The 23099-nt window shown below is 38.5% G+C and overlaps 1 protein-coding gene across 2 annotated transcripts in view; it reads right to left on the bottom strand.

Moving 5' to 3' along the window:
- Positions 1-1828: 1828 nt before the first annotated feature.
- The window catches only part of LOC145450562 (organic cation/carnitine transporter 2-like), a 43480-nt gene continuing 22209 nt past the window's right edge, over positions 1829-23099 (bottom strand). The window contains exons 1-11 of one of the 2 annotated variants that reach the window (XM_080329079.1): positions 12347-14963; positions 9948-10157; positions 9089-9189; positions 8003-8157; positions 7754-7922; positions 7442-7580; positions 7207-7331; positions 3518-3732; positions 3277-3459; positions 2109-2250; positions 1829-2046 (exon numbers count right to left, since the gene is read on the bottom strand). In XM_080329079.1, the coding sequence (XP_080185205.1) occupies positions 1953-2046; positions 2109-2250; positions 3277-3459; positions 3518-3732; positions 7207-7331; positions 7442-7580; positions 7754-7922; positions 8003-8157; positions 9089-9189; positions 9948-10157; positions 12347-12523 (1710 nt within the window). In that variant the 5' untranslated portion in view covers positions 12524-14963 and the 3' untranslated portion in view covers positions 1829-1952. Of the gene's footprint in view, positions 2047-2108; positions 2251-3276; positions 3460-3517; positions 3733-7206; positions 7332-7441; positions 7581-7753; positions 7923-8002; positions 8158-9088; positions 9190-9947; positions 10158-12346; positions 14964-23099 lie in introns of those variants that run through there. The other variant, XM_080329080.1, reaches the window with a different exon arrangement.

Here is a 23099-nt window from a genome sequence, read left to right as displayed (position 1 = left end):
GTTTGCCAACCTGAGAATGGTGGGCACCACGAAACTATACTTGATCTGTTCGGGTTTACCCTCTACATGCATTTGCGAGCAAACATTTTCGACCATACGGACATTAACAAGACAAAGTTGCGTTTCAATCTAACTGATAATCTCGTTGACAACTTTAATCGATCACAGATGTCTAATTGGCTACAACAGCTATTGAAGTACATTACGGTAATAAATTCATTTAATACGGATTTTGGCCTCTATGCTTTAAACTTGAAGTTGACATTAAATACGATATATCCCTTTTATAGGTGAATATATCCGCGATTCATTTATCGATTCGAGCTATCAGGACCGCAAAGGACTTAATTTCCCTATAGCAGGCCGACTTACTGGAAAAGTTGCCCGCCCCTGGTCTACAGCGAGAGTGATATGTATTGTATCTGCTTGGTAAATATTAAAACCAGAGGTGGTCAGTAACGAAGTACTTCAGCTTTTTGAAAATACCCAAGTAGTTTCCCTCTACTTCTGGTACTTACTCAAGTAGATCTGATTTTCTCTACTTTTACTTCTACTACTTCGTAATATTTTGTAATCCACTTACTTTTCGTTATTTTCAGTTTGTCAAGTAGAAGTAGTTTAATCTCCCAATACGAAAGATAGCCTGAGGAATTTCGGAGCTGTATTCACAGAGTACCAACATTTAATATTCATAAAAGTCAAGTAAAACCCGCAAATTTTGTTGCGCTTCGTGCACAGTAGTTATGGAGTGACAAATATGTTTTCACGAAAGTATCAGTGAATATAATTTAGGTACCGGATTGCTTGGTTCCGCTCACACCGCCTTGTCGCCCATATCAAATATTTCATCACGGTAAATATGGCTCACCATAACATTTGAAACTATCGTTTCGCAATCTAGCAATTACCTCTCATACCGAAATCTAGCAGCACATGACGTGTCCTGCTAATCTGGAAAATCCGTCTTTTTTTAACGTCACGCCTGTTTTAGCGGATCACCTTTGAAGCTTTATGGACAAAATACATGACATATATTTTCCGCTTTTTAGAGGTGGGATTTGTATTTCACTTTCAATTCTGAGTATCATACTTTGAGTTCTAATTACTTTCAGTTCTTTTGTTTGCAGAACAAACATGTTGAAGCATAAAATCAAGTGTAGTATAATGCCATTATTTTCCGAAATAAAGCTACACTAAATATAAATTTTACGATCCACAATATTTGTTACTACCGTATACTAATCGCGCAAAGTGTTGAAACCGTATCCGATACAGCTTCTCCGTATTGCTCTTCGCCTAAACTTGGAGCCTTATAATATGGGGTTGGGCACCATGCATGATATTCTCTAAAACGGGTTCGTCTTGTAAACAAAGGGTTGGTATCGCATTTTCATATCAATACTATAATTTGCATCCCATGATGCGGACAAATGCTCATTCTGTCGAAAATTGATACATCCTAGGATGCATCAATGTGAATCAAGCTCACTGCACCATCCTCGTAACTCAATTTGCATCTTTTGACAGTCCATGCGAACGAATCAAGACTGTTTTCAAAACTACTTACTAACTTGAGTAGATTTAAAATCAGTCAGTTCTACTTCTACTTCAAGTAGTTTTAGGTGGGTCATGGGAGAAGTACTGCTACTCGTACTTGAGTAGATTTTTCGTCGCTACTTTTACTTCTACTTGGGTAGCTTTCTTGACTACTTTGACCACCTCTGATTAAAACACCTCAGACATCAGATGACAACGAGCACTCAAACAATTTTTGCGCGAAATAAAATATTCTGGCGCTATGAAAGATGTAGGCTACTCTTGTCCACTGAAATTTCATATTGATTTTATTGCAAGATCGGTGTTATCGCCAGCAGTGATGAAATTCCACTAACTCTCAAATTTGACCACCAAAAATATTGACCATCCATAAAAGGTATCCGGCTTCCTTCATACTATAGTTCCGAACCCCGCGAATATTTTACACTATCCGGTTTGTGATCTTCGTTCGTGCTTTTGAAATCTTTTGTCAGATTCAGACCATACACTCTGTAAGTTGACATGAATCAATATATATGTATGCTTATGAAATTTCAATATGATGCATTTACCGCTTATTACGTAGAGCTATTTCTAATGAGTCGGGCATTCTCATGTCACCAGTTTCTGGTATGAAGAAGAGGTACAGGATGCCGGCGCCGATCGCACATGATCCCATTACTATGTAAGGAATTGAGTCATTTTCGCCATTACCTGAGAAAGTGTCGAATATTGCCATCATAGAATCATGCATATAGTTAGTATCTGCCAATAGTATAGCGAGAAAGGTATTTGTTATTTTAAGTTGCAGCGTATTTTAGTCGTAACTTCTTGGAATTACTCCACCTCAGCCATTGAATTGGATCTTGGATGTAGCCTACTGTAGCGAGTGTTTTTGAAAATGATGTATTGGCTAGCGTCCGTCGCGGCTTGCGATACGTGCGATGCGTATGTTCGAACCTATGAATTATCAAGGTTCGCATATCGAACACGAAAGTTAATTGAACTGTCTCACCGTCTCTGGTAAGCAGTTTTCGAGGAAGATTCAAATACAGCATGTAGAGTTGCATTTAAAACAAAAATCAATTTAAAACAAACATGCTTAAAACATGGCCCTTGTTTAAAACATGTTTTTTTATTTGCCATGAATCTTTAATGGTGACGTCACAGTGTAATGATATTGGAAACTAAAATTAGGGTAAATATGACTCGTTTGTAGAAAAAGGCTTCCGACCTCTGTCTTAAACAGACCAAATAAGATGTTTGACCAGGTCTACATTGTAATGCAGCATTTTCAAGGTTGGCGGTCATCATCATCAGACCATCCATTCCGTACCATTGATCTAAAACTTCGTGTTATAATAGTTGAACCGACGACGATATCGAGGGTTCCAATCATTCCTTATCGGGTACGTTGACTATATCGGGTGCAAATTGTCCGCACGCTCATATTACATATTTTTCTCGAAATTATTGACACAAGTATATGGCGTAACTAAAAAACTTATGAAGAAAAAAACTTGTTCTTTTTAAAATGGCAATGTCTTATAAGACTGATTAAAACATGTTTTAAACAAAGTATTTAAAGACAATATTTGTTTTAAATGCAACCTCAAGCATCAATGACGTATATGTAAAAAAATTATTACTGAGTGACATAAAGTTCGAAGAACAGACGTATGAAATCGATTCACACAGCAATCCATCACTGTAGTGTATGTTTTCGTAAATATTACATACCGGCTAGCATGAAAAACGGCATCAAAATACTGCCTACGCGCCCGCACACCGATGCCACTCCGAGCGACGTGCTTCGAATCAGCGTCGGAGAGATTTCGGTGGTTATCAGATATATCAAGTCGAACGATGCCGTGATAGTCGTTTTGGCAACCAGAATCAGGATCGTTACAGATAAAGCGCTCACTGCAAAATATACTGTACACATTCGCGAAGGAATCTCAAGATACCTGTATCGCCGTACCTTTCCGCAAATATGGGGAAACCGCACACGACAGGCCTGCAAGCAAATATAAGACAGCAGTTGATCGGACGCGGCCGAACGCCCGAGGCAAGAAATACGCGATCGCGACAGACGGAACCTCCGCCAACCCGATGAGAAATATGTTGACTATCCGATCCCCACTCAAATAGGTTGGATAGAGAGATATTGCGAAATAAAGTGTGGTCGTAGCCACCCTGAGATGAAATACAGTATATATTAGATAAACATAATCAGCAGTGATAATGTGTGATATGAGGGACAAACGGCATGACTGTGACGTTACTAATACTCTTATACGAATACCAATAGGCGGGTCGTGTTATTTTTGGAATTTCGGGAACCAAATGCCACAGCTGACAAAATAAAAATTGTAAAATGCCAAAAATAAAGTATTTTCGTATTTTTGGCATGTACCAAAATATAGATTTTTATGAACGTTTTAGATCAGTGCTTCCCAACGTGGGCGGTCTAGGGGGGCGAAAATGACGAATGCGGCGACAGGGGTGCGAAAATGGACAAAGGGGGCGAAAATAGCGAAGGGGCGATAGGGGGAGATGACGCGTCAAAACGGCTGACCTTTTATTTAGTCAACCCACGGAAATTTAGTTTCAAAAGTGTCAGATTCGACATCGAGCCGAAAAGTTGACCTTTTTTTTTAGTCGACCCGCCGGCGATTACAGTTTGTATGCCCATTTTTCGGTACACAAAATTTGGGGGCAATGATCGGTGTTGAGCTTGAAAAGGGGGCGATGGGTCGAAAAAGGTTGGGAACCACTGTTTTAGATAGAAATGTCAACAAGTATTGAAATGAGTCTGCATGAAGCGACAAAACAAGTGTGTAACGCAAAATTCCTAAATTGAGGCCCGTGAACATGTCGGAAGGCCGTGGTCTACCGTCACAAGGGATCTATGTAATGAAAATGAGAATCTTGCCGTCAAGGCAAAATAGTCGAGTACTGACATTTGGATTTACGATATACTGTTGATTGATCAACCCGGATAGCAAATGATATCCAGCAATTAGAGGGATGTAGCTCAATGCCAAGGAATTCTCCTACTGTCACCTCTCGTGCATTTTCGTTACATCATGAAGCCGACACGCGCAACCCCTGCCGCATTTAAGTCGACGCGTATATAATTCCATTTACTTTCAACTTGGTAATGAAAAGTCAGCATATCGAGCAATCACGTGCAATCTCGTTGGACAACAACAGGGCTACCATACGTCATCCTTTAGTAGGATTTGTCCTTCTTTTTGAAGAAATGTCCGCCTCCGCCCAAATGTTTTTAGCCGATACCGTATCGTTAAAATGTGGGTAATTAGGGAGTCGAGTCAAAGTGATGACCTTTTTTTTAGTCAACACAACAAGATTTCCAGTAAATATCTCAAAATCAGTTGTTTTTAATTTCTGTTAAGTAACTTCTGCAATTCCAAAATATGTTACCCTAGACCAGGGGTGGGCAAACTACGGCCCGCGGGCTGCATGCGGCACGTGACAACATTATGTGCGGCCTGCGAAGGCATCGAGAAACATATTAAAAATATTGATAAATATCCAAGAAAATCAAATCGGAAATGACTTAGTTCGGAACACAAGTGTGATTTGAGATTAGAAGTCCAACTTTCAGTGTTCATGAGTGTGTTGTAGATTAGTCCAAATCATTCATAACCGCGGTATCAACACATTCATAAAGAAAAATCCAAATCAATACAAAGAGCGATGCTTTGTTGCTGCAATTTGAAGCACAATTTGATTCCGACCATCCGAATGACAGGCACAATTTATCAAATTATGAGGTGCAAAATAAATCAACCGAATTAATCAAATATTTCAGACAACAGTAAATTATGTCGTGTATGTCGTCCCACACATGTTCGCAAAAAGGCATGTTTAACCCGGTAAGCCTTTTACTGAAACGCATTTAAAGGTGATATGCTGGTTATGAAGCTGCCAGCATTGTGCTTTCTGAAGTTAACCAAGCACAGAATCAGCATATATCTATGAGCTGATCACTGCTCCCATATTCAAATTTCCATCCTTTCTTAAGAATCGACACAATTAACTTTTGTCCCTAATTTTCACAAATGGATTGTGGATAGCCACTGCAGGCCTATTGACCACGCCTATGTCTTAGTGCGGAGCGGATCGACAAATTCCCTGTTCCGGCTCCGGCCTTATCAGGAAAAAGTACTGATCCAGCTCCGACCAAAAATGAAAAAGTCCGGCCGGAAATCCGGCCCGACACGATACGGTGGTTCCGTGAATTTATAAATATGGCTCGTTTAATTTCGCGCACTGGCTTGGCGATTAGTAGCGTGTGGTTGGTTGGTAGTTATTTAGTTACAAACGTTATGCTTATCCATTACGATTCTGGCCGTATCAAAAAGTACTAATCCGGCTCCGATCCGGTCAGGCAAAAATTGAAAAAAATCCGGCCGGATATCCAATCCGGCTCAGGTCCATGCTCCGCACTACTATGTCTATTTCACGTTAGTATTTCGCATATTATGGCAGGCCGTGTTATTTTGGCATAGCTTATTTTTGGCAGTTTTGGCGTCACCAGGAATTCATATTTGTATAATCGAATTAACGATGTAAAACGCTGTATAGTGTAGTCTATCATATCAAACGAAAGTCGCCAAACGTGCAGCATCTACTTTGTCTCATCAAACAGCAGTAGTAAAACCGAATTGACAACGGTGTTGGAAAGTCAATTCACCCAATACAAAACCGACCGACTGCTTCTGCAATATCTACTGCGAATAGCGATACGATATGCATGCATAATTACCTGCATTCACAGTTTCACACAGATCACAATACCACTTATGAGAACAATTCAAAATTGTTGCTGATACGTTTGAATCATAGCCCTTTACTCGCTAACCAATGGTTAGAAATCACGAGTGGCTTTAATATTCAATATGATAGGAAGAAATATCCAACAGGCAAACATATAAAAAACAATATTGCACCGACTGTTTGAAGGCCTGTGTATTGTAGACATTGATGGGGGTTGCTTTTTGGCGACTGAGGCATTTTGCACAGTGTAAATGTGTATGTTCAATTGGAAATTGATGAAACTATATCCCTATTGTCTAGGCAGGGGTGGGCAAAATTTTCATCTCGCGGGCCGCATTCAACATCTGAATTCCTTTGCGGGCCGCCTCGACGCAAGCTTTTTTTTTGATTATATAAGTAGTTAAGTACCATATAGTAACTGAAGACATGAAGACAATACACAAACGATTTAAACATTGATATAATGAACGCACATGCGTCAGAAACATTGACGAGATTTTTTAAGCTGGCCATAATACGAATACGAAATAGGCATAAGCGGTAGAAAATTAGAGAAAGCGAACGATTATAATTAATTATCCAACAATGACGCGACGTGACGCATCCGTTGTCATGCCGTTAGTACAGATAGCGTCACAATGAACACGTCAAAAATTTGGAGGGGCGAAGGCGTCTCGAGTCACTCTTGGCTGTGCCGGAGCTTATAGGCCACAATATATAGGTATAAGTTCATATATATTGGTCTGAATAGCTAAAGTCTTAATTGAGTTTCTATTCTGCTAGTATAACGGAAAATGAATATCATCGAAATTCCTTTCCACTTGGTTGTCACCATAACGCAGATCGTATTAAATATAAGCTCACCACGAAATACACAGAGTGACATATCGCATTCTCATCGTGGGGTTGCAGCATTGAAGAAAATACGACTTGTCTTCTCTTTTGATTCGACTTCCAGCGAAGCAGGCTTTCTCTTTACGCTCGCTGGTCTAAAATCAACACGCCGCCCCGTAGGTACGTATCTAGTTCTTAACCAATAGGGATCGAGGATTGATGCACAGAACATGAAGAGCTGCAACTTTGAAGCGAGTAGACTCACGTCAAATCTGTGGAAGCTTTCGTATATCGATTCCGCGCGAATCTGTTTCCGGTTTTCTTTTGCCATTCTCTCCATCAAGGCGATCGACTCTTCCTTTTTTCCGCTGACCAGGCACCACCGTAACGATTCCGGAAAAAACCTTTGGAAATATTACTTCTGTAACAGGCCTCCGATAGGACAATGCATGATAAAAGAAAATATGCACATGAAAGTAACCCGATTGTAGCCATCGTAAACGAATAGTCACAGTCCTGCGGGAGATTATGGTTGGTGACAAAGATAAATGTAATAACATAGAGTTTAACAACAAACCAAAACAAAGGAAGATACAGCAGTCCGACGAAGCAGTTCGCTCGAAGATACCATCTCCACTTGGGAAGAAGGTATCCTACCAACGGCGATGTCGAGAATCCAATAGAATAAAAAAAGCACACAGCCATCCCGATTTGAAGTCTTCGTTTTACGCCGAGCAGTTCGGTCGCTGTAAAATTGATACCAGGACATGAAGCCCCACTATATCAATTTGTGCAGATGAATCGATGTTACGAAAATAAAACTAACCCAAAATAAATCCTGTGGTGTAGTTGATCATAGTAGACACGCCGACCATGAATGATAGTACCACGTAAGAAGTATAATTCCACGACATCGATAATAAGCCAGCGAACATGAACTGAGCAAACTTGAACACCATGAATATCAATCTTCTCCCGAATCTGTAAATACACCGAACAATCATAGGGTGAGCGAACGAAAATTTCTAAGTATTGCGGGTACAGTCTGACGTATAGATAACTGATAACAAGGGCGATTTTTTTTACCTAAAAAACGGAAGATTTTGACCTCACGGATGCAAATTGGGTGTTTTTGCACATAATGTTAAAATTGTACTACTTATCTTCATTTCTGGTTGGAACTGTCTGTACTTACGAAGTAGTTTGGCCTGAAAAAACGTTTTGACAATGGACCGTCTATCACCGTAGGCCTATAAAATAGGCTACCAGATGTAAAATGTCAAATGATAAGTACACCAACAGTGCAAACATCTACGATACAAACAGAATACAGGTTGCAAAAATTTTTGACTCTGTAAACAATTTTGACAATTGTTTGACCTAACGCTACGATTTTGACAAAATTTCGGTTTTTTTGCGATGTAAAAAATCGCAGAATATATTTTTAAAGTATTCCTATTTCGATTAAAGAGTCACTCAGTCGTTGTTTAGAGTGGTACATATTTCGTTGGCATGCACGCAATGTTTAATTTGTATTATCGTGTTGCCATTTGTGAGTTGAATTTTTATACTCAATTCTCAACTTTGATCATTACTTCATGAATAGTGTTATCGCGTCGCCGTGATTTGATTCTTGAGTATTTATGTCCAACAGTGAGTTTTGATAGTTATTTCATATGACCTATCTCCGTCTTATGTAATGTGCGCTCCCATTGACCGTGGTGCGAAAGGCTAACAGGAGACAGACAAGCACAAAGCCTTTTTGTTGAATAAACAACAACAATACCCCATGATATCTTTTCTATTTTAATATCGCTCAATTCCACAAAGTTGTTTATCTCACAAATTAACGAATGGCGCGGAAACCATACCAAGCAAATGTAATCGGTAAGAGAAGTAGTTGTGGTAATACCTGTCAGAAAAATAGCCAGAAAACGATCCTACGCCCATGCCAATCATAGCAGCGGTCACCGGCAAGGCTGACTTCCAGGAATTCCCACACACCATACTAAACTTATAACAAAAAAGAGAATTATTATCCATATAATACAAAAGTTGGCGATGCCGTAAATACTATTACAGTGCAATTCACCCAGATATATCTGTGAAATTAATATTTGTTCCGCTGGAAAAAATTGAATATTCTCTCTGGATTGACAATTTGACAACAGTGTCTCAGTGCTACGAGAGAGATTTGGAGGGAGCGAGAAATTTTCGTCAGTGATGCTACGCCGTATAGACTTATTATGACGTACCGGTAGCGATAGAATACGAAGTCACGGTATACGGCGCCTAAATCGGAGAAGACAATAGTCTCTTTTGCTTTCGTGTTTTTGTGCAAAACTGATAGGTGATTAGAGAAGTAGCGTAAAGTTTTGAAATGAGTAATATACATTCATGCTCCGCGATTGAACAATAGTCCTTTGGGAACGTGTGTATTACATATAAAGGGAACTTTCCTCTGCGTTTGTAACGGCTAGAGCCTTTTCATATGTTTCATACTATATTTTGAATACCTATATGATTCATGGATGCTCTCAAAATTAACAGTGCTCCAAGTAATGTACACGAATTCTGAAATTATTGCGCAACCACGTATAGTAGTAAACCGTCAACTCGCCACCCTACAATCACACTGTCAGATCCATGTATGGCCCCGCTCAATCGGCACAAATTGACATTTTCACATATCCGTAGTTAGAGATATATGCTAAGCGACTTCGTTGGCATTCTATATATACGTTCAGAATGCAGAGATAAAATCCGATTACCTCTGCAGTAGCGGAGTTAAAATCTCTGAAGTTAAATCCATATTGGCACTCTATTTGATACGAGCGATTGTACTGTTGCTTGGAAATATTTTCGATGCTGCTGCTGTTATCAATTTTGTACATTTTACATCGACTTCTTGTCGGAACGCCATACGAATTAACTTCCCATGGAATCGAACGATTCAGTAGTTCTTCATAAGTAGCGGAGTTCTGAGAAAGTACGAAATCTTTAATCCATATAAAATGACGTGTAAAGTCGTGAAATCAACGTGGTTATTTAAACGGCTGCTGAACAGCTGCTTATTTCTAGCCAGATCATCGTGTTCCCAAACCCAGTCCACCGCGACGTTGTTCGATTCATAAATATTACTCTTTAATAAGAATTAAAAGCCACGGAATGTCGTGACGCAACATCAGATAAATTGGAGCTCGCTGTATAGTCGCCAATTCGATATGAATGAACTGTGCGTATTGAAACGCAGAAATTTAAAAATATTTGAAAATTGAATGGTTTCAACTATATATACTATATAATGGCTGATCGCTGAAATGTCCATGGCAAGAAATTGGTACGGAACGATATTAGGTGAGGTACGATTGGATTTTGCCGTGAAGTACGGTGCGGAGTTACTGTATTATAACAAATAGAAAATATCAAAATCCTACGCTTTTCGACCAAGCACTCTTCAGAGGCAATCGTCAGTAACTGAAGATTTTTTAATATCTTGAATGCAACTGCATTGCATACAACCAACCATGACATCATAGAAACAAAACAGCATATAAGATGCACGCACACTGTTAGTATAGCTATAGTGACCGCATATAGCGCATGAGTTGGTGGATTCAAATGTCGACCAATGGATTAGTGCGCGGCCCCTCCCGAATATGGAGAATCTGTCGTCACCACATCGTTTTTAGCACGAGTGAAATTCTCAACAAGTTGCTTGTCTAGTTCATAGCGATAGCCTGATGGTATTCCGGTATTTATAGATCCGCCATGGATACATTTTCCCGTGGATGTAATGTGTGCGATCAAACAACTCATGGAAATATTGTTTGACGCATTCATGCATGCGCCGGGTTGTTCTTACGACCTGCCTATCAATCACAGTGGTACTTCAATTGATGGATTTTATTACTTTGTTGCGAAGCCGGAAGAATATTGTGGCATTGCAGGACGTAATTGCGTAGTGGTGAACACAGCGTTGGTTTTGACCTTGTCATAAAAACGGTTTACCGCGAAAGCTAATTATTTCTAAAGGCGAGAAGAGATGGGAGCCAAGTCATAAGGTGGATATAACCAATAACCATACATCTTCGGCGGAGAGAGCGTTGTTTTCTCAAGATATGGTTACTTGGTAACTTTTCTCAGTTTTCTCTCGACAGTACTCTTGGCGAGTTGTGAGGGTTAAACGTATCAATTACGGTTTTTCCGAATGCATTCAATTCCCGAACACTTTATTGATGCACAGAACAAATCATAAAGAGTTCAGTAGAGAGAAGACTGGGACTTCTGAAGCAGCAACATCTCATGAAAGGAACTGACTGAATTTTCTCCTTTGCTGACGATTGATCTAAACCAGCGGTCGCCAACACGAAGTGGATAGCGGGCCCCTTTCCGAAGTTGATAGACTCCGGGCCGCAAGATTGTAATGTCGACACCTAATATTCTGCATCCGAATATAGCTCTTAGCAAAGATGAAAAAACGTTAAGTCAATGTACCGTGTGGTTGTCTAACATGAGTGGTACACGTTGCTAAAAGGAATCATTGCTTTAACTTAACACAACTCCATCAAATATGTCGTTTGATTATATCATATGATGCACAATGTAGGCCTAGGCTATATTCTGCAGTTGAGCCCGCGCACCCGATATCTGGCCGTGCTATGCTGCGACTGAACCCTGATAGTAGTTGGTTTACTAGTTTCAAGACCGCTTGGAGATGCTGTGTCAGTCATCAGCTGCGACTTGCTAATTGCTAATGTCAGAGCGAGGTGGTTCAGTGTCGTCGGCCCGTCGTAATGCCAAATCCATTTTATAACGAAAATTGTGATATTGAGCGCGGAGGAAGAAATCATTGTGATATACATGAAGATTTTAAAATATAACATTTCAAGGATTTAGAAATACAACAATCACATACATTTTCCGAAATCTGAAATCTGGTCGCAGGCTGCAAAACGCACCTGGCAGGTGGCGTGTTCGTGACCCCTGATGTAAACAGAGTGAGCCAGAAATCCTTCAGGTTCTAACCTGTTTCCATTTCATACCGTGCCGAAATAAGTATGATATAATAGCAATGATGATTTCTACAAACATTTATAGTCTCAAAAATATATTACTACTGATTATTTTCCAGTAGACTTATACAATATCATGTATGTCGCAGTCACACCTCTGAGATGTTAATCCATGGCGGTAGCTCGCAGTGAAATTCAGATTCATACTGTGTAAATGCGAACATCATATCCATCCAGGCATTCGGTATTACGGCCAGTAACACCATAGCAACCACTCCTTTCTGAAATCTTCCAAATGATCCCACAACATCCAACACTTCTTCAAAATTCATATTGCAGTATAGCAGGTTCTATGTATGGGCTAAATGAGTTCCAATCGGAATGAGAAAAGTAGCGAATGTTAGCTTTGCTTGGATGTTCTCATACGGTGATGGGCGAAGTAAGTGAGAAGTTATCAGCAGCAAAGTATTATTGATACCTAAAGTAGGCCTACGTTACACTTACATAACCTGTATGCTACCTCCGCTGCTATATAATATTGTAGCGACTCTACAAGGCGTGCTCATTGTTCTCTCAAAATAAATTGATCACAACCGAAGTGATCGACGGTTACAGCTAACTTTGTCGTAAACTAGTATAGTCAAGTTATTTAATGTCAAAATATCCATTTCTGTTCTCTGTTCTTACCTTGACCAAACCTCGTGTTTTACTGAATCTGAATTCGAATATAGTTTATACTCCTCAACCATTGGCGCAGACTCGAATTGTATCATATCAATATGTATAAATGGGTAATGTAATGTATTGCATCTTATCAATTCGTTTCTCTATTCTCTATTTTGGCTGGTAACTATAAACTCAGGATATGCAATTACTTACGTCAGTGGTTCTCAACCGGGGGTCCGCGAAGCATTTTCAGGGGGTCCGCGAAGCGTCTAAATTTACAACATAGTTGATAACGTAACAGTTTTGCTTCATTACTATAGTAAAACTCCAGAACTCACATTAACAGAATGGCCGTCTGAGGTGAAACATCTTGCTGTGCAGACTCATTTAAATTGCTAAATAGCCAATAGCCTACTGATACAAATATGTTGCTGTTTAAAGATGTTTTGTTGTGGATTGTAGAAATTATAATAAGTTGGATTAGGAAGGTCAATCACGGTGACTTCGAGATGTTTACAAAAATCTCTTTTCTCTTGTGATATACATAGCCTTTTTTACATAATAACTTCAAGATGAGCGGCTAGATAGAAATGACCATTGACCAGGCTTGACGCTATATGTTCATTTAAAAACAATGTTTGTCAATTTTGTTGCGATCATACCCAAATGTGTCGTCGGAACGGAAGCGTTATACGTTATCATTACATTCGCCACCACCTATATTTGTGAAAATGGCTTCTCGGCACTAGTTCAAATAAAATCGAAGGCGCGGATTTTCAAGACACGACCGCGTATTTCAAGAAATGCAGTTGCAGAATTCGCTATGAAATAATAATAGTCAACCCAACCCACTTTCTACATAAATAGCATGGTATTATTCCCAAGAAAAGTCATTTTGTTGCTGTTTATTACCAGCCTACAGTTATCATTTGCACATGACAGATGACGAGCGATTACACGATAATAGAGCTAAATTTGAAGTGAAAATTCTAGGGGTCCGCGGGGGTCCGTTACATTCCAAAAGGGGTCCGCGAAGACAAAAAGGTTGAGAACCACTGATCTAGTGTGATGTGCGAACATTAGTTAATTGAGCTATCGTTTCAATATTGTATATTGGATCTACGTGATATGCGATATCTATAGCATCGTGCTTACATGATTGAACTTGCTTTTCATTTATTGCAAGAATCGAGTCGCAGCACTAAAATTGCTTGACTTCACTCGCACTTGATGGATAGACCAAAACAACATTTACCATTCCATCGTTTTAACAGACTGCCTTAGTGCTCTGCAAGCCATGGAAAATTTTCATTCAGCTCGACACTTTATTAATGAAATTGCGGAAACAAGCCACCGTCTGAAGAACAGATGCATGTCGACTACAATTGCGTGAATACCCTGACATTCGGGCGTCATGCACTCAGAGGTAACGAAATTGTTGATCGACTTGCAAGACAAGACACAAACATCGCATAAGAAGCCACGAGCAACGATCCACCGCTATCAGACGCAAAAATCGCGATTGCACGTCGATCTGAGATGAACAATACCAAAGCCCGGACCAGGAAACCACGTATCGACAGTATTCCGGCCTAACGTCGAAACGACAATCCCAAGACAGGTATCGCGAAGAATTAAATGCACAGTGCGGATTGAATGGACACCTCCACAGAATAGGGGTTTCTGCGACGCCCTTTAGTGCCCACTGTGGAGTCAACGAAGACGTAAGCCATTTTCTGATTGATTGCCCGGCATTGGAACAACACCGACGGATACTAATAGAGTTACCATATACGTCCTCTTTCATTAAGATTTGTCCTCTTTTTTGACTATTTTTGAAAGTGTCTTCGCGCGCGTCTTAGTATTAGGTGGTAGGGTTAGGAAGAGTTAGGTTTAGGAGCGCGCGGGAATGTTTTTTTTAAGCTTATACAACTCAACGAATACCCATCGGCCTGCTTACTACATTTTAAAGATTCTCTCCACTATTGTGTATGCAAGAATATACTTCTCTTAGTAAGCAATTTCTCGTGAATTCCGAAGCACATAGACGTATGTTAACTTCTGTATTAGGTGATAATATCATTTTCATGTTTGATAATGTTACTTGTCAAGGTGATGCAAACGTAAGCTCAAACTACTTTAAAATTTAGAGTCTTACCAAATTTTATCTAAAACCTAGTCACGTTTTACGTGGAGGGAGTACATAGCGAAGTACTTGTACATTTTGGATTACTCAAGTATAGGTTTGGCCTGCTTGCGCTATACTTAATGAAGTGATTACCTATTTACACTGCATCTACTTCTATTTCAGAGTTTTTCGGTTTTCGAGCAAACTATACCTTCAATACTTACTTTTTAACTCACTCGGAAATCATCACTTCTTGTACTTGAGTAGGACTTTACTGCTACTAAAATGTTGAAATGTACTTTTTTCAGTGGACCAGTGGTCTTGGTGAGTGGTGTCAGTTTCATCTATATCCTACGAAAAGCTACTTGAGTACTTTACGGGTTCGCATCACCGCAAATAATATATTCTAAACATGTTTAAATAGCGAGGAGTTCTAATTATAGGTAAAAGGGAAAATTTTTATCTAAAACTGAAATTGTCAAGTACTGATAAAGTATTCTAGAGTATTTTTTATGTTTATTCAGCTCAACGAATATCTTCATATTGGCCTGCTTACTACATTTTAAAGATTTTCTCCGCTAGAAAAATCACTGTAACATGATAAGTATATTATAATTACTCTTATCAGCGCGGCATAGTACATTCGAGTAAATTCATTTAATTAGCATATGTTTATGAAATTACCTGTTTTTCCGAATTTTATCTAAAACTGAAACTGTCGAGTATCGGTAAAACTAGTCTTAAACCGTAGTCACTTTTTACGTGGAGGGAGTCGATAGCGAAGTACTCGAGCATTTTGTAGTACTCAAGTATAAGTTTTATCTGCTTGCACTATACTTAATCCAGTGATTAACTGTTTACACTGCATCTACTTCTATTTCAGAGTTTTCGGTTTTCAAGTAAACTACACCTTCAATACTTACTTTTTTACTCACTCGGAAATCATCACTTCTTGTACTTTACTAGAAATTTACTGCTACTAAATGATGAAATGTACTGTTTTCAGTGGCCATGATGAGTGGTGCTAATTTCATGTATATCCTACGACGCATTTTTGCGCTGCAGAATGACTTATCGCAATAAATATAACAAAAATACTTCGAGAATTTGCGAACTCTCACTGCGCAATATTTGAGTTTTACGAAGTACCCTTCAAAGTGAGCCTACATCTTGGATATTATCCAAACCACATAAAATTTCGCTCCGAGCGAGGAATCCTTTAAAACAAGGTAGAAGTAGTCATTTCCGAGTAAGTAAAACGTTAGTACTCTAGGTCTATTTCTGTTTAATACTGTAGCTATCATGAAGTTGATGTACTCCAATATCATAAGGACTTAAGAGTATTTGGTGCATGTAGGCCAAAAACCTACTTGGGTATTCTCAAGAAGTACGAGTACGTCTATACTTAACAACTCTGAAAGTTATCGCAATTTGTGGTATTTGTATGCAATCGAAATTTGCGTGCTTCTCGCTTACCTTATGTTAATAGTGTTCCTTTTCTATCTACTTTACAAGATTCAGTGTAGAAGTTTAGTGGAAGTGCAAGAGTTTAGTAAAAGCAGTTTTTGATAATAGCACTTGTCAAGGTGATACAAACGTAACCTCAAACTACTTTAAAATATAAAGTCCTAAAAGTAGGTAGTTTCTCCTGAAAAACCGATCAGTAGAAGTGTAAATAATCTACAAACATAACCACCTATATTAGTTACTTTTAAATCCCTAATTGTACTTGTATTCCAGCAAAATTACGAATTGTTGAGTATCGTGCGATAGCCACTATCATACTTGCGGAAAATACGGTTTTAGTACTCGAGTATCAAATTAGAGTAAATTGAGTAAACTTGAGAGGTTATTAGTGATCCTGCTGAAGTTTATATGAAGGGAAGTCCTGATGAAACCTTGATTATTTCAGAAAAGAATAGAGGACTTCTTTCGACATTTTGATAGTCTCCGTCGTACTGTCGGGTGTCATGAAATTGTATACATGCCATCAGGTACTACGCAATTTTTCAAGGCCGGTACTCAATGATTCTGTTAGTAATTATATGGAATGTGTGGGAATCGAATTGGAGCGTAAAGTATGCTCCTATGGCATAGAGCCCTTCGAAATGAGTCCACATACCTCGTAAAATTCCACTCCAAGCGCTGCGGCTTAGCTCAAGCGAACAAGTATCCGTACTTTAGGAGTCAAATCATCTTTCTTATGATAAATTAACATAGGGAGAATTAATCAGAAAATTTTGTAGAGTACCGTAGGCATCGATACATTGAGTGAAATGGGCTTCCTTATCTTAAATTAAAACGGGCAGAATACATCGAAACAATTTGCGGAGTACCGTAGGCTTCAAGACATAGCTCAGGCTGAAAGCACAGCCTAATAACGAGGGCTTCGAGTGGGATGTTATAGGAAGCAAGACGAATCGTTGTAAAAGTGTTGAAACTTAATTACATCTGTAATTCCGTCATTAAAGTTGACTACGCATAGATATGTGCTACGCTCCCGCAAAACCGATTCACGCGAAGTCGGTATAGAACTGAGTTAGTTTTAAAGGTGTTCCATCATGAAATGTGTGATGAAATTTGATATGTTACATTGTCATAATGTCCTACACCTGTGAACCAATTTTCAAGTTGCGCATTCAATGTTTAGAATGGTAATTCCGTTATTAAAGTTGACTATGCATAGGTACGTGCTACGCTCCCGCAAAGCATATTTACGCAAATGCCGGTATAGAACTGCGTTAGTTTTAAAGTTGTTCAATCATGAAATGCGTAACAAAATTTGACATGGTGCATTGTCATAATGTCTTACAACTGTGTACCGAGTTTCAAGGTGGGGAGTCGATTATTAACATGGTAATTCCGTTATTAAAGTTGACTATGTATAGGTACGTGCTGCGCTACGGAAAAACAGATTTAGCCAAAAGTCGGTATAGAACTGCGCTGGTTTTAAAGGTGTTACATCATGAAATGTCTGACGAAATTTGGTATGGTGTATTTTCATAATGTCCTACAACTGCGTATCAAGTTTCAGGGTGGGGATGTGATTATTAGCATGCTAATTCCGTTATTAAAGCTTACTATGTATAGGTACGTGCTACGCTACCGAAAAACAGATTTACGCAAAAGTCTGTAGAGAACTGCGTTAGTTTTAAAGGTGTTACATCCTGAGATGTGTGACGAAATTTGGTACGGTGCATTGTTATTATGTCCTACAACTACGTACCGACCTTCAAGGTGAGAATTTAATGTTTAGCATGCTAATTCTGTTATTAAAATTGACTATGTATAGGTACATGCTATGTTTACGCAAAACAGATATGCGTAAAAGTCGGTATTCGACTGCGTTAGTTTTAAAGGTGTTCCATCATTAGATGTGTGATGAAATTTAGCATGGTGCATTGCCATAATGTCCTACAACTAACTACGTATCAAGTTTCGAGTTGGGATTCAATGTTAAGCATGGTAATTCCGTTATTAAAGTTGACTATGTATAGGTACGTGCTATACGTTCCCGCAAAACAGATGTACGCAAAAAGTTGATGAAGAGCCGCGTTAGTTTTAAAGTTGTTCCATCATGAAATGAGTGACGAAATTTGGTATGCTGCATAATCACGATGTCATGCAACTACGTACCAAGTTTCAAATTGAGGAGTCACATATTGGCATGGTAATTCCGCTATTAAAGCTGACTATGTATAGGTGCACGCTACCGAAAAACAGATTTACGCAAAAGTTGGTATAGAACTGCGTTAGTTTTAAAGTTGTTCCATCATGAAATGTGTGACGAAATTTGGTATTCTGCATAATCACAATGTCCTACAACTACATAGCAAGTTTCAAGGTGAGTAGTCACATATTAACTTTAGTATTCTGATGGAGTGCAAGTACTTGTGTACTTATCAACTTTGAAGGCTAGCGCAGTTTGTGGTGTGATACTTTCACGTTATTTAATAACTCGATTCTCGAAACTTGTTGCTTGTACGATTTATCACTGGTGTGTAAAGGGTTAGGAACGTTTTTTAATGTAGCTACACATTCTAGTTGTTTTGATGTAAGGAAAAAATCATTCGATACCTCGATACAACTAGTTAACACGCGTTGATGTAACTTTCCTCATTTGTATGCATAGCCTACGCGAAATTGGTTAGCGAATTTTTCGATTAGTTTATATTCGAATTTGATTTGAAACTGAAACTGTTAAGTACTACTAAAAGTGTTATAAAATGTGAAAAAGTGTACAAGAAGAATTATTATTATGTCATGAATAAGTAGTTAACAAATTCATACGATTTTTCTTGTTGCGTTCCGGGCTAAAATGTAATTTTTACCTCTTTTTTATTTTTCATTAAAATTAGAATTCATTTTACAAAAACGTCGTGCAAAGGTAAAGTACTTGTACATTTCGTAGTACTGAAGTATAAGTTTTTAAACTATCAACTTGACAAAATTTTCAGAATAGCGACTTTTGGGTAAATTCTGTCTTGCATTTAGTAGCCGGCTCTGAAAGCAAGCAGAGTTTGTGGTACTTGCGCAACATCGAGATTTGTACACTACACGCTTATCTTATGTCGAAAGCAAAAGTTAGTTAACAATATTTCGAATCATGGGTATGAATAATTTTTAGAAATCTAAATATGCCGCATCCAAACTTCGTAAATATTTTCGATTAGTTTTTTCGATTCTATCTGCTTTAAAAGACTCAGTGTAGAAGTTTCGAAACTTGCATGAATTACAAGCTATATAATCAGGGTTGCCATACCGTCCTTATTTCTAAGATTTGTCCTTATTTTGAAGGGCCACGTCTTAGAAAACTCAACTGTCCTTATTTCTAAGAAATGTCCTTATTTTTGACTTGCGTCCTTATTTTGTCTTATTTTCAACCACTACGGAACTTCGACCGTTTTCCTCTGGTATATGTGAAGAGCTTCTTGGAGGTACAGAACTTCAATATACAATTAAATAGTATATTCATATTGAAATGAACCCGAATATTTTCGGCTGACACTCGTCAGTTGCTGACGATTACCCCTGACGAGTGTCAGCCGAAAATATTCGGGTTCATTTCAATATGAATATACTATTTAATCTGGTATATGTGTTGCATAATATTCATAAATTATGTTTGCGTCGAGATTTCATGACATCATAAAGGAAAGGAACTCTCGTGACGTACACACCATAAGATTTGACTTCTAGTGGTGATAGCTCGGGCCGTGAGTGGTTTCGTCTGTACCAAGCTACCACGGCGGACGTCATTTTATAAGTAAACAGCAGTACCAGGTTCCTGCTGTTTGGTCTACAGCAGAATAAACTCAAGCTGTGGGGAAGGCAGCATTTATTGCGTAGTGAAAAAAGGCGCAGTGCAGTCGACACAGTGGTTAAAAAGTAGTAAAGCTAATAGTCATTGATGAATTGTTCTAAATTATATTGCACTTGCGCACATAGTCTTAGCTACTAATAAGGCTAAATCTGATTAGTTAAAATGAGCAGGCGTAAAAACGTTTTTCGTGACGATTATGAGAGATAATTCAAAGGTATCTAACGAAGTTTTAAGGGCGAGTGTTTCGCACATTGCAATATCTGCAATTGTGACATTAACTTGGAGGCCATAGGAAAGACCGCCATTTAAACTCACATTGATACCCCAAACACAAGAAGTGTGTCATAATAATTAATTAGAGCCAGTCGATGAATAATTTTTCTACCAGTCAATGAGCAGTGAGCACCAACGACCACAGACGACAAGGCTGCTGCTGCAGACGGTACCTGGGCATTCCATACTGTCAAACGCCAGCAATCATTCCTCACCAACGATTGCACATCGCAATTGTTCAAAGCAATATTCCCCCGATTTCAACATCACAAATAAGTTTTATTCGGCCAGGACCAGGACTACAAGCATTGTTACTGGAGTTCTTGCTCCATACGCTCAAAAATGATTTTGACTAAACATGGTGTACGGTCTTTTTCCATCTTGGTTGACGCCTCTAATCGCAACGAGGGGAAGAAGTTTGGTTTATCACCCTATGGTGGGGGGGGGGGCAAGTCCAACGTTTATTTTTTGAGTGGAGGGGTGACGAAGTGCTGTTTCGGCCCTGAGTAAAGGTAAACCTAGAGCTGAGCTGTCGTGAGCACTTTCTAATAACAAGGAGTTGCTGGAGCAGATTGTTTCCGGCGAATAGTATGGAATGTGATATACCACGGTTCTTATAAATACAAAGTATATTCAAAAACGCTTTTTCATGCTAATCTAATTTTTCGACTGTCCTTATTTTTGGGTCTATGTCGATGGCAACCCTGTATATAATACAATTAGTTAACACGCGTTGATGTAACTTTCCTCATTTGTATGCATAGCCTATGCGAAATTGGTTACCGAATTTTTCGATTAGTTTATATTCCGAATTTTATGTAAAACTGTAAATGTTGAGTACTACTAAAAGTGTTATAAAATATGAAAAAGTATACAAGTAGAATTATTATTATGTCATGAATAAGTAGTTTACAAATTCGTACGATTTTTCTTGTTGCGTTCCGCGATAAAATGTAATTTTTCGCTCTTTTTTATTTTTTACTTTTTAATAAAATTAGTATTCATTTTACAAACAAACGTCGTGTAAAGGTAAAGTACTTGTACATTTCGTAGTGCTCAAGTATAAGTTTTTAAACTATTAACTTGATAAAATTGTCAGAATAGTTACTTTTGTGTAAAGTCTGTCTTGCATTTAGTTGCCAGTTCTGAAAGCAACCAAAGTCTGTGGTATTTGCGCAACATCGAAATTTGTACACTCCACGCTTATCTTATGTCGAAAACATAAGTTAGTTAACAATATTTCGAATCGTGGGTATGAATAATTTTTTAAAAACCTAAATATACCGCATCCAAACTACGTAAATTTTTTCATTTAATTTTTTCGTTTCTATCTACTTCAAAAGACTCATTCAGACCTCGAACCTACGTGAACACTTGTTCATTGAAACTTGAGTCCAACACCAAAAAGCTCTACTTTACAAAATTTTCGGAGTACCGATTTTTTGGGTAAATTCTGTTATGCGCTTAGTCACTAACTCTGATAGCAAGCAAAGTTTGTGATATTTGATCAACATGGAAATTCGTGCACTTTGCGATGATAATTTAAAATACAGAGTATTAAAGTCATTAATGCATCGGTCGCAATTCCGCTCGAATACAAGTACAAGTAGAGATTTCAAAGTAAGTAAGTGGTTATGTTCGTAGACTAACCCCACTTCTACTTAACGATTTTTCAGTAAGTAGTTATGATTCTATGCTTGAGAATCGCTTGTCTGCGTCTAGGGAAAATAAGACGTAAAATGTGGAGACTGCAGAAACCGTAACTGGTAGACATAAGATCAAGTTTAAAAACTATGGACGGATGAGTTATCTCCAGTCAATAGAGTGATATAACCGCCTACCGGGGAGACAGTTACAGATCTATGCTTTGCATAGCATTCATAAATCTTTTTGTTTTTCGCGCTTTTTTACTTTTCATTAAAATTAGTATTCATTTTACAAAAACGTCGTGTAAAGGTAAAGTACTTGTACATTTCGGAGTACTCAAGTATAAGTTTTGTAAGCTTATTATATGCTCAGTATATTATATGTCAAGAATTGTGGAGCATTTATGTGGGTGCTCCGGGGTGCTCTTCATTGAGTGTCCGTGGCGGACGATAAGTTTAATTCGCAAGATTAGTGTGTTCAAATCGGGCCTGTCGCCAACATAGTGATGTCGCATTAGCCCTACACACAATGGAATATTAAGGAAAAGTATCATCTAACCTATAATGAATGTTATTTATTTCTCGGAAGCAAGTCATTATCAAAACATGATGATAAAAATTATCGCAGAGCAATACCGATTTTGCGTAAATTCCGTTATGTGTCTGACTACGTTACTAGGGATTATGTAGTTAGTTACGAAATTAGGTGTGCTATCTTGCCAATCGGTATGGAACAACATCAAAATAATCACAAAGCCATATCTCCTTTTGCGTGAATTCTGTTATGCGTCGTACTACGTTACTATGCGCACATGCTTACAGGCGCTCAAACGTGTACTTTCAACTATATTCGCTCCTAACATTATAGCAGC

Source organism: Botryllus schlosseri, chromosome 11 (genome assembly GCF_051294905.1).
Source record: "Botryllus schlosseri isolate E-star chromosome 11, Bs_hap1, whole genome shotgun sequence".
NCBI classification, from domain to species: Eukaryota; Metazoa; Chordata; class Ascidiacea; order Stolidobranchia; family Styelidae; genus Botryllus; species Botryllus schlosseri.
The sequence above is the reverse complement of the archived record's forward strand: the minus strand, read 5'-3'. Positions and strand labels throughout refer to the sequence as shown.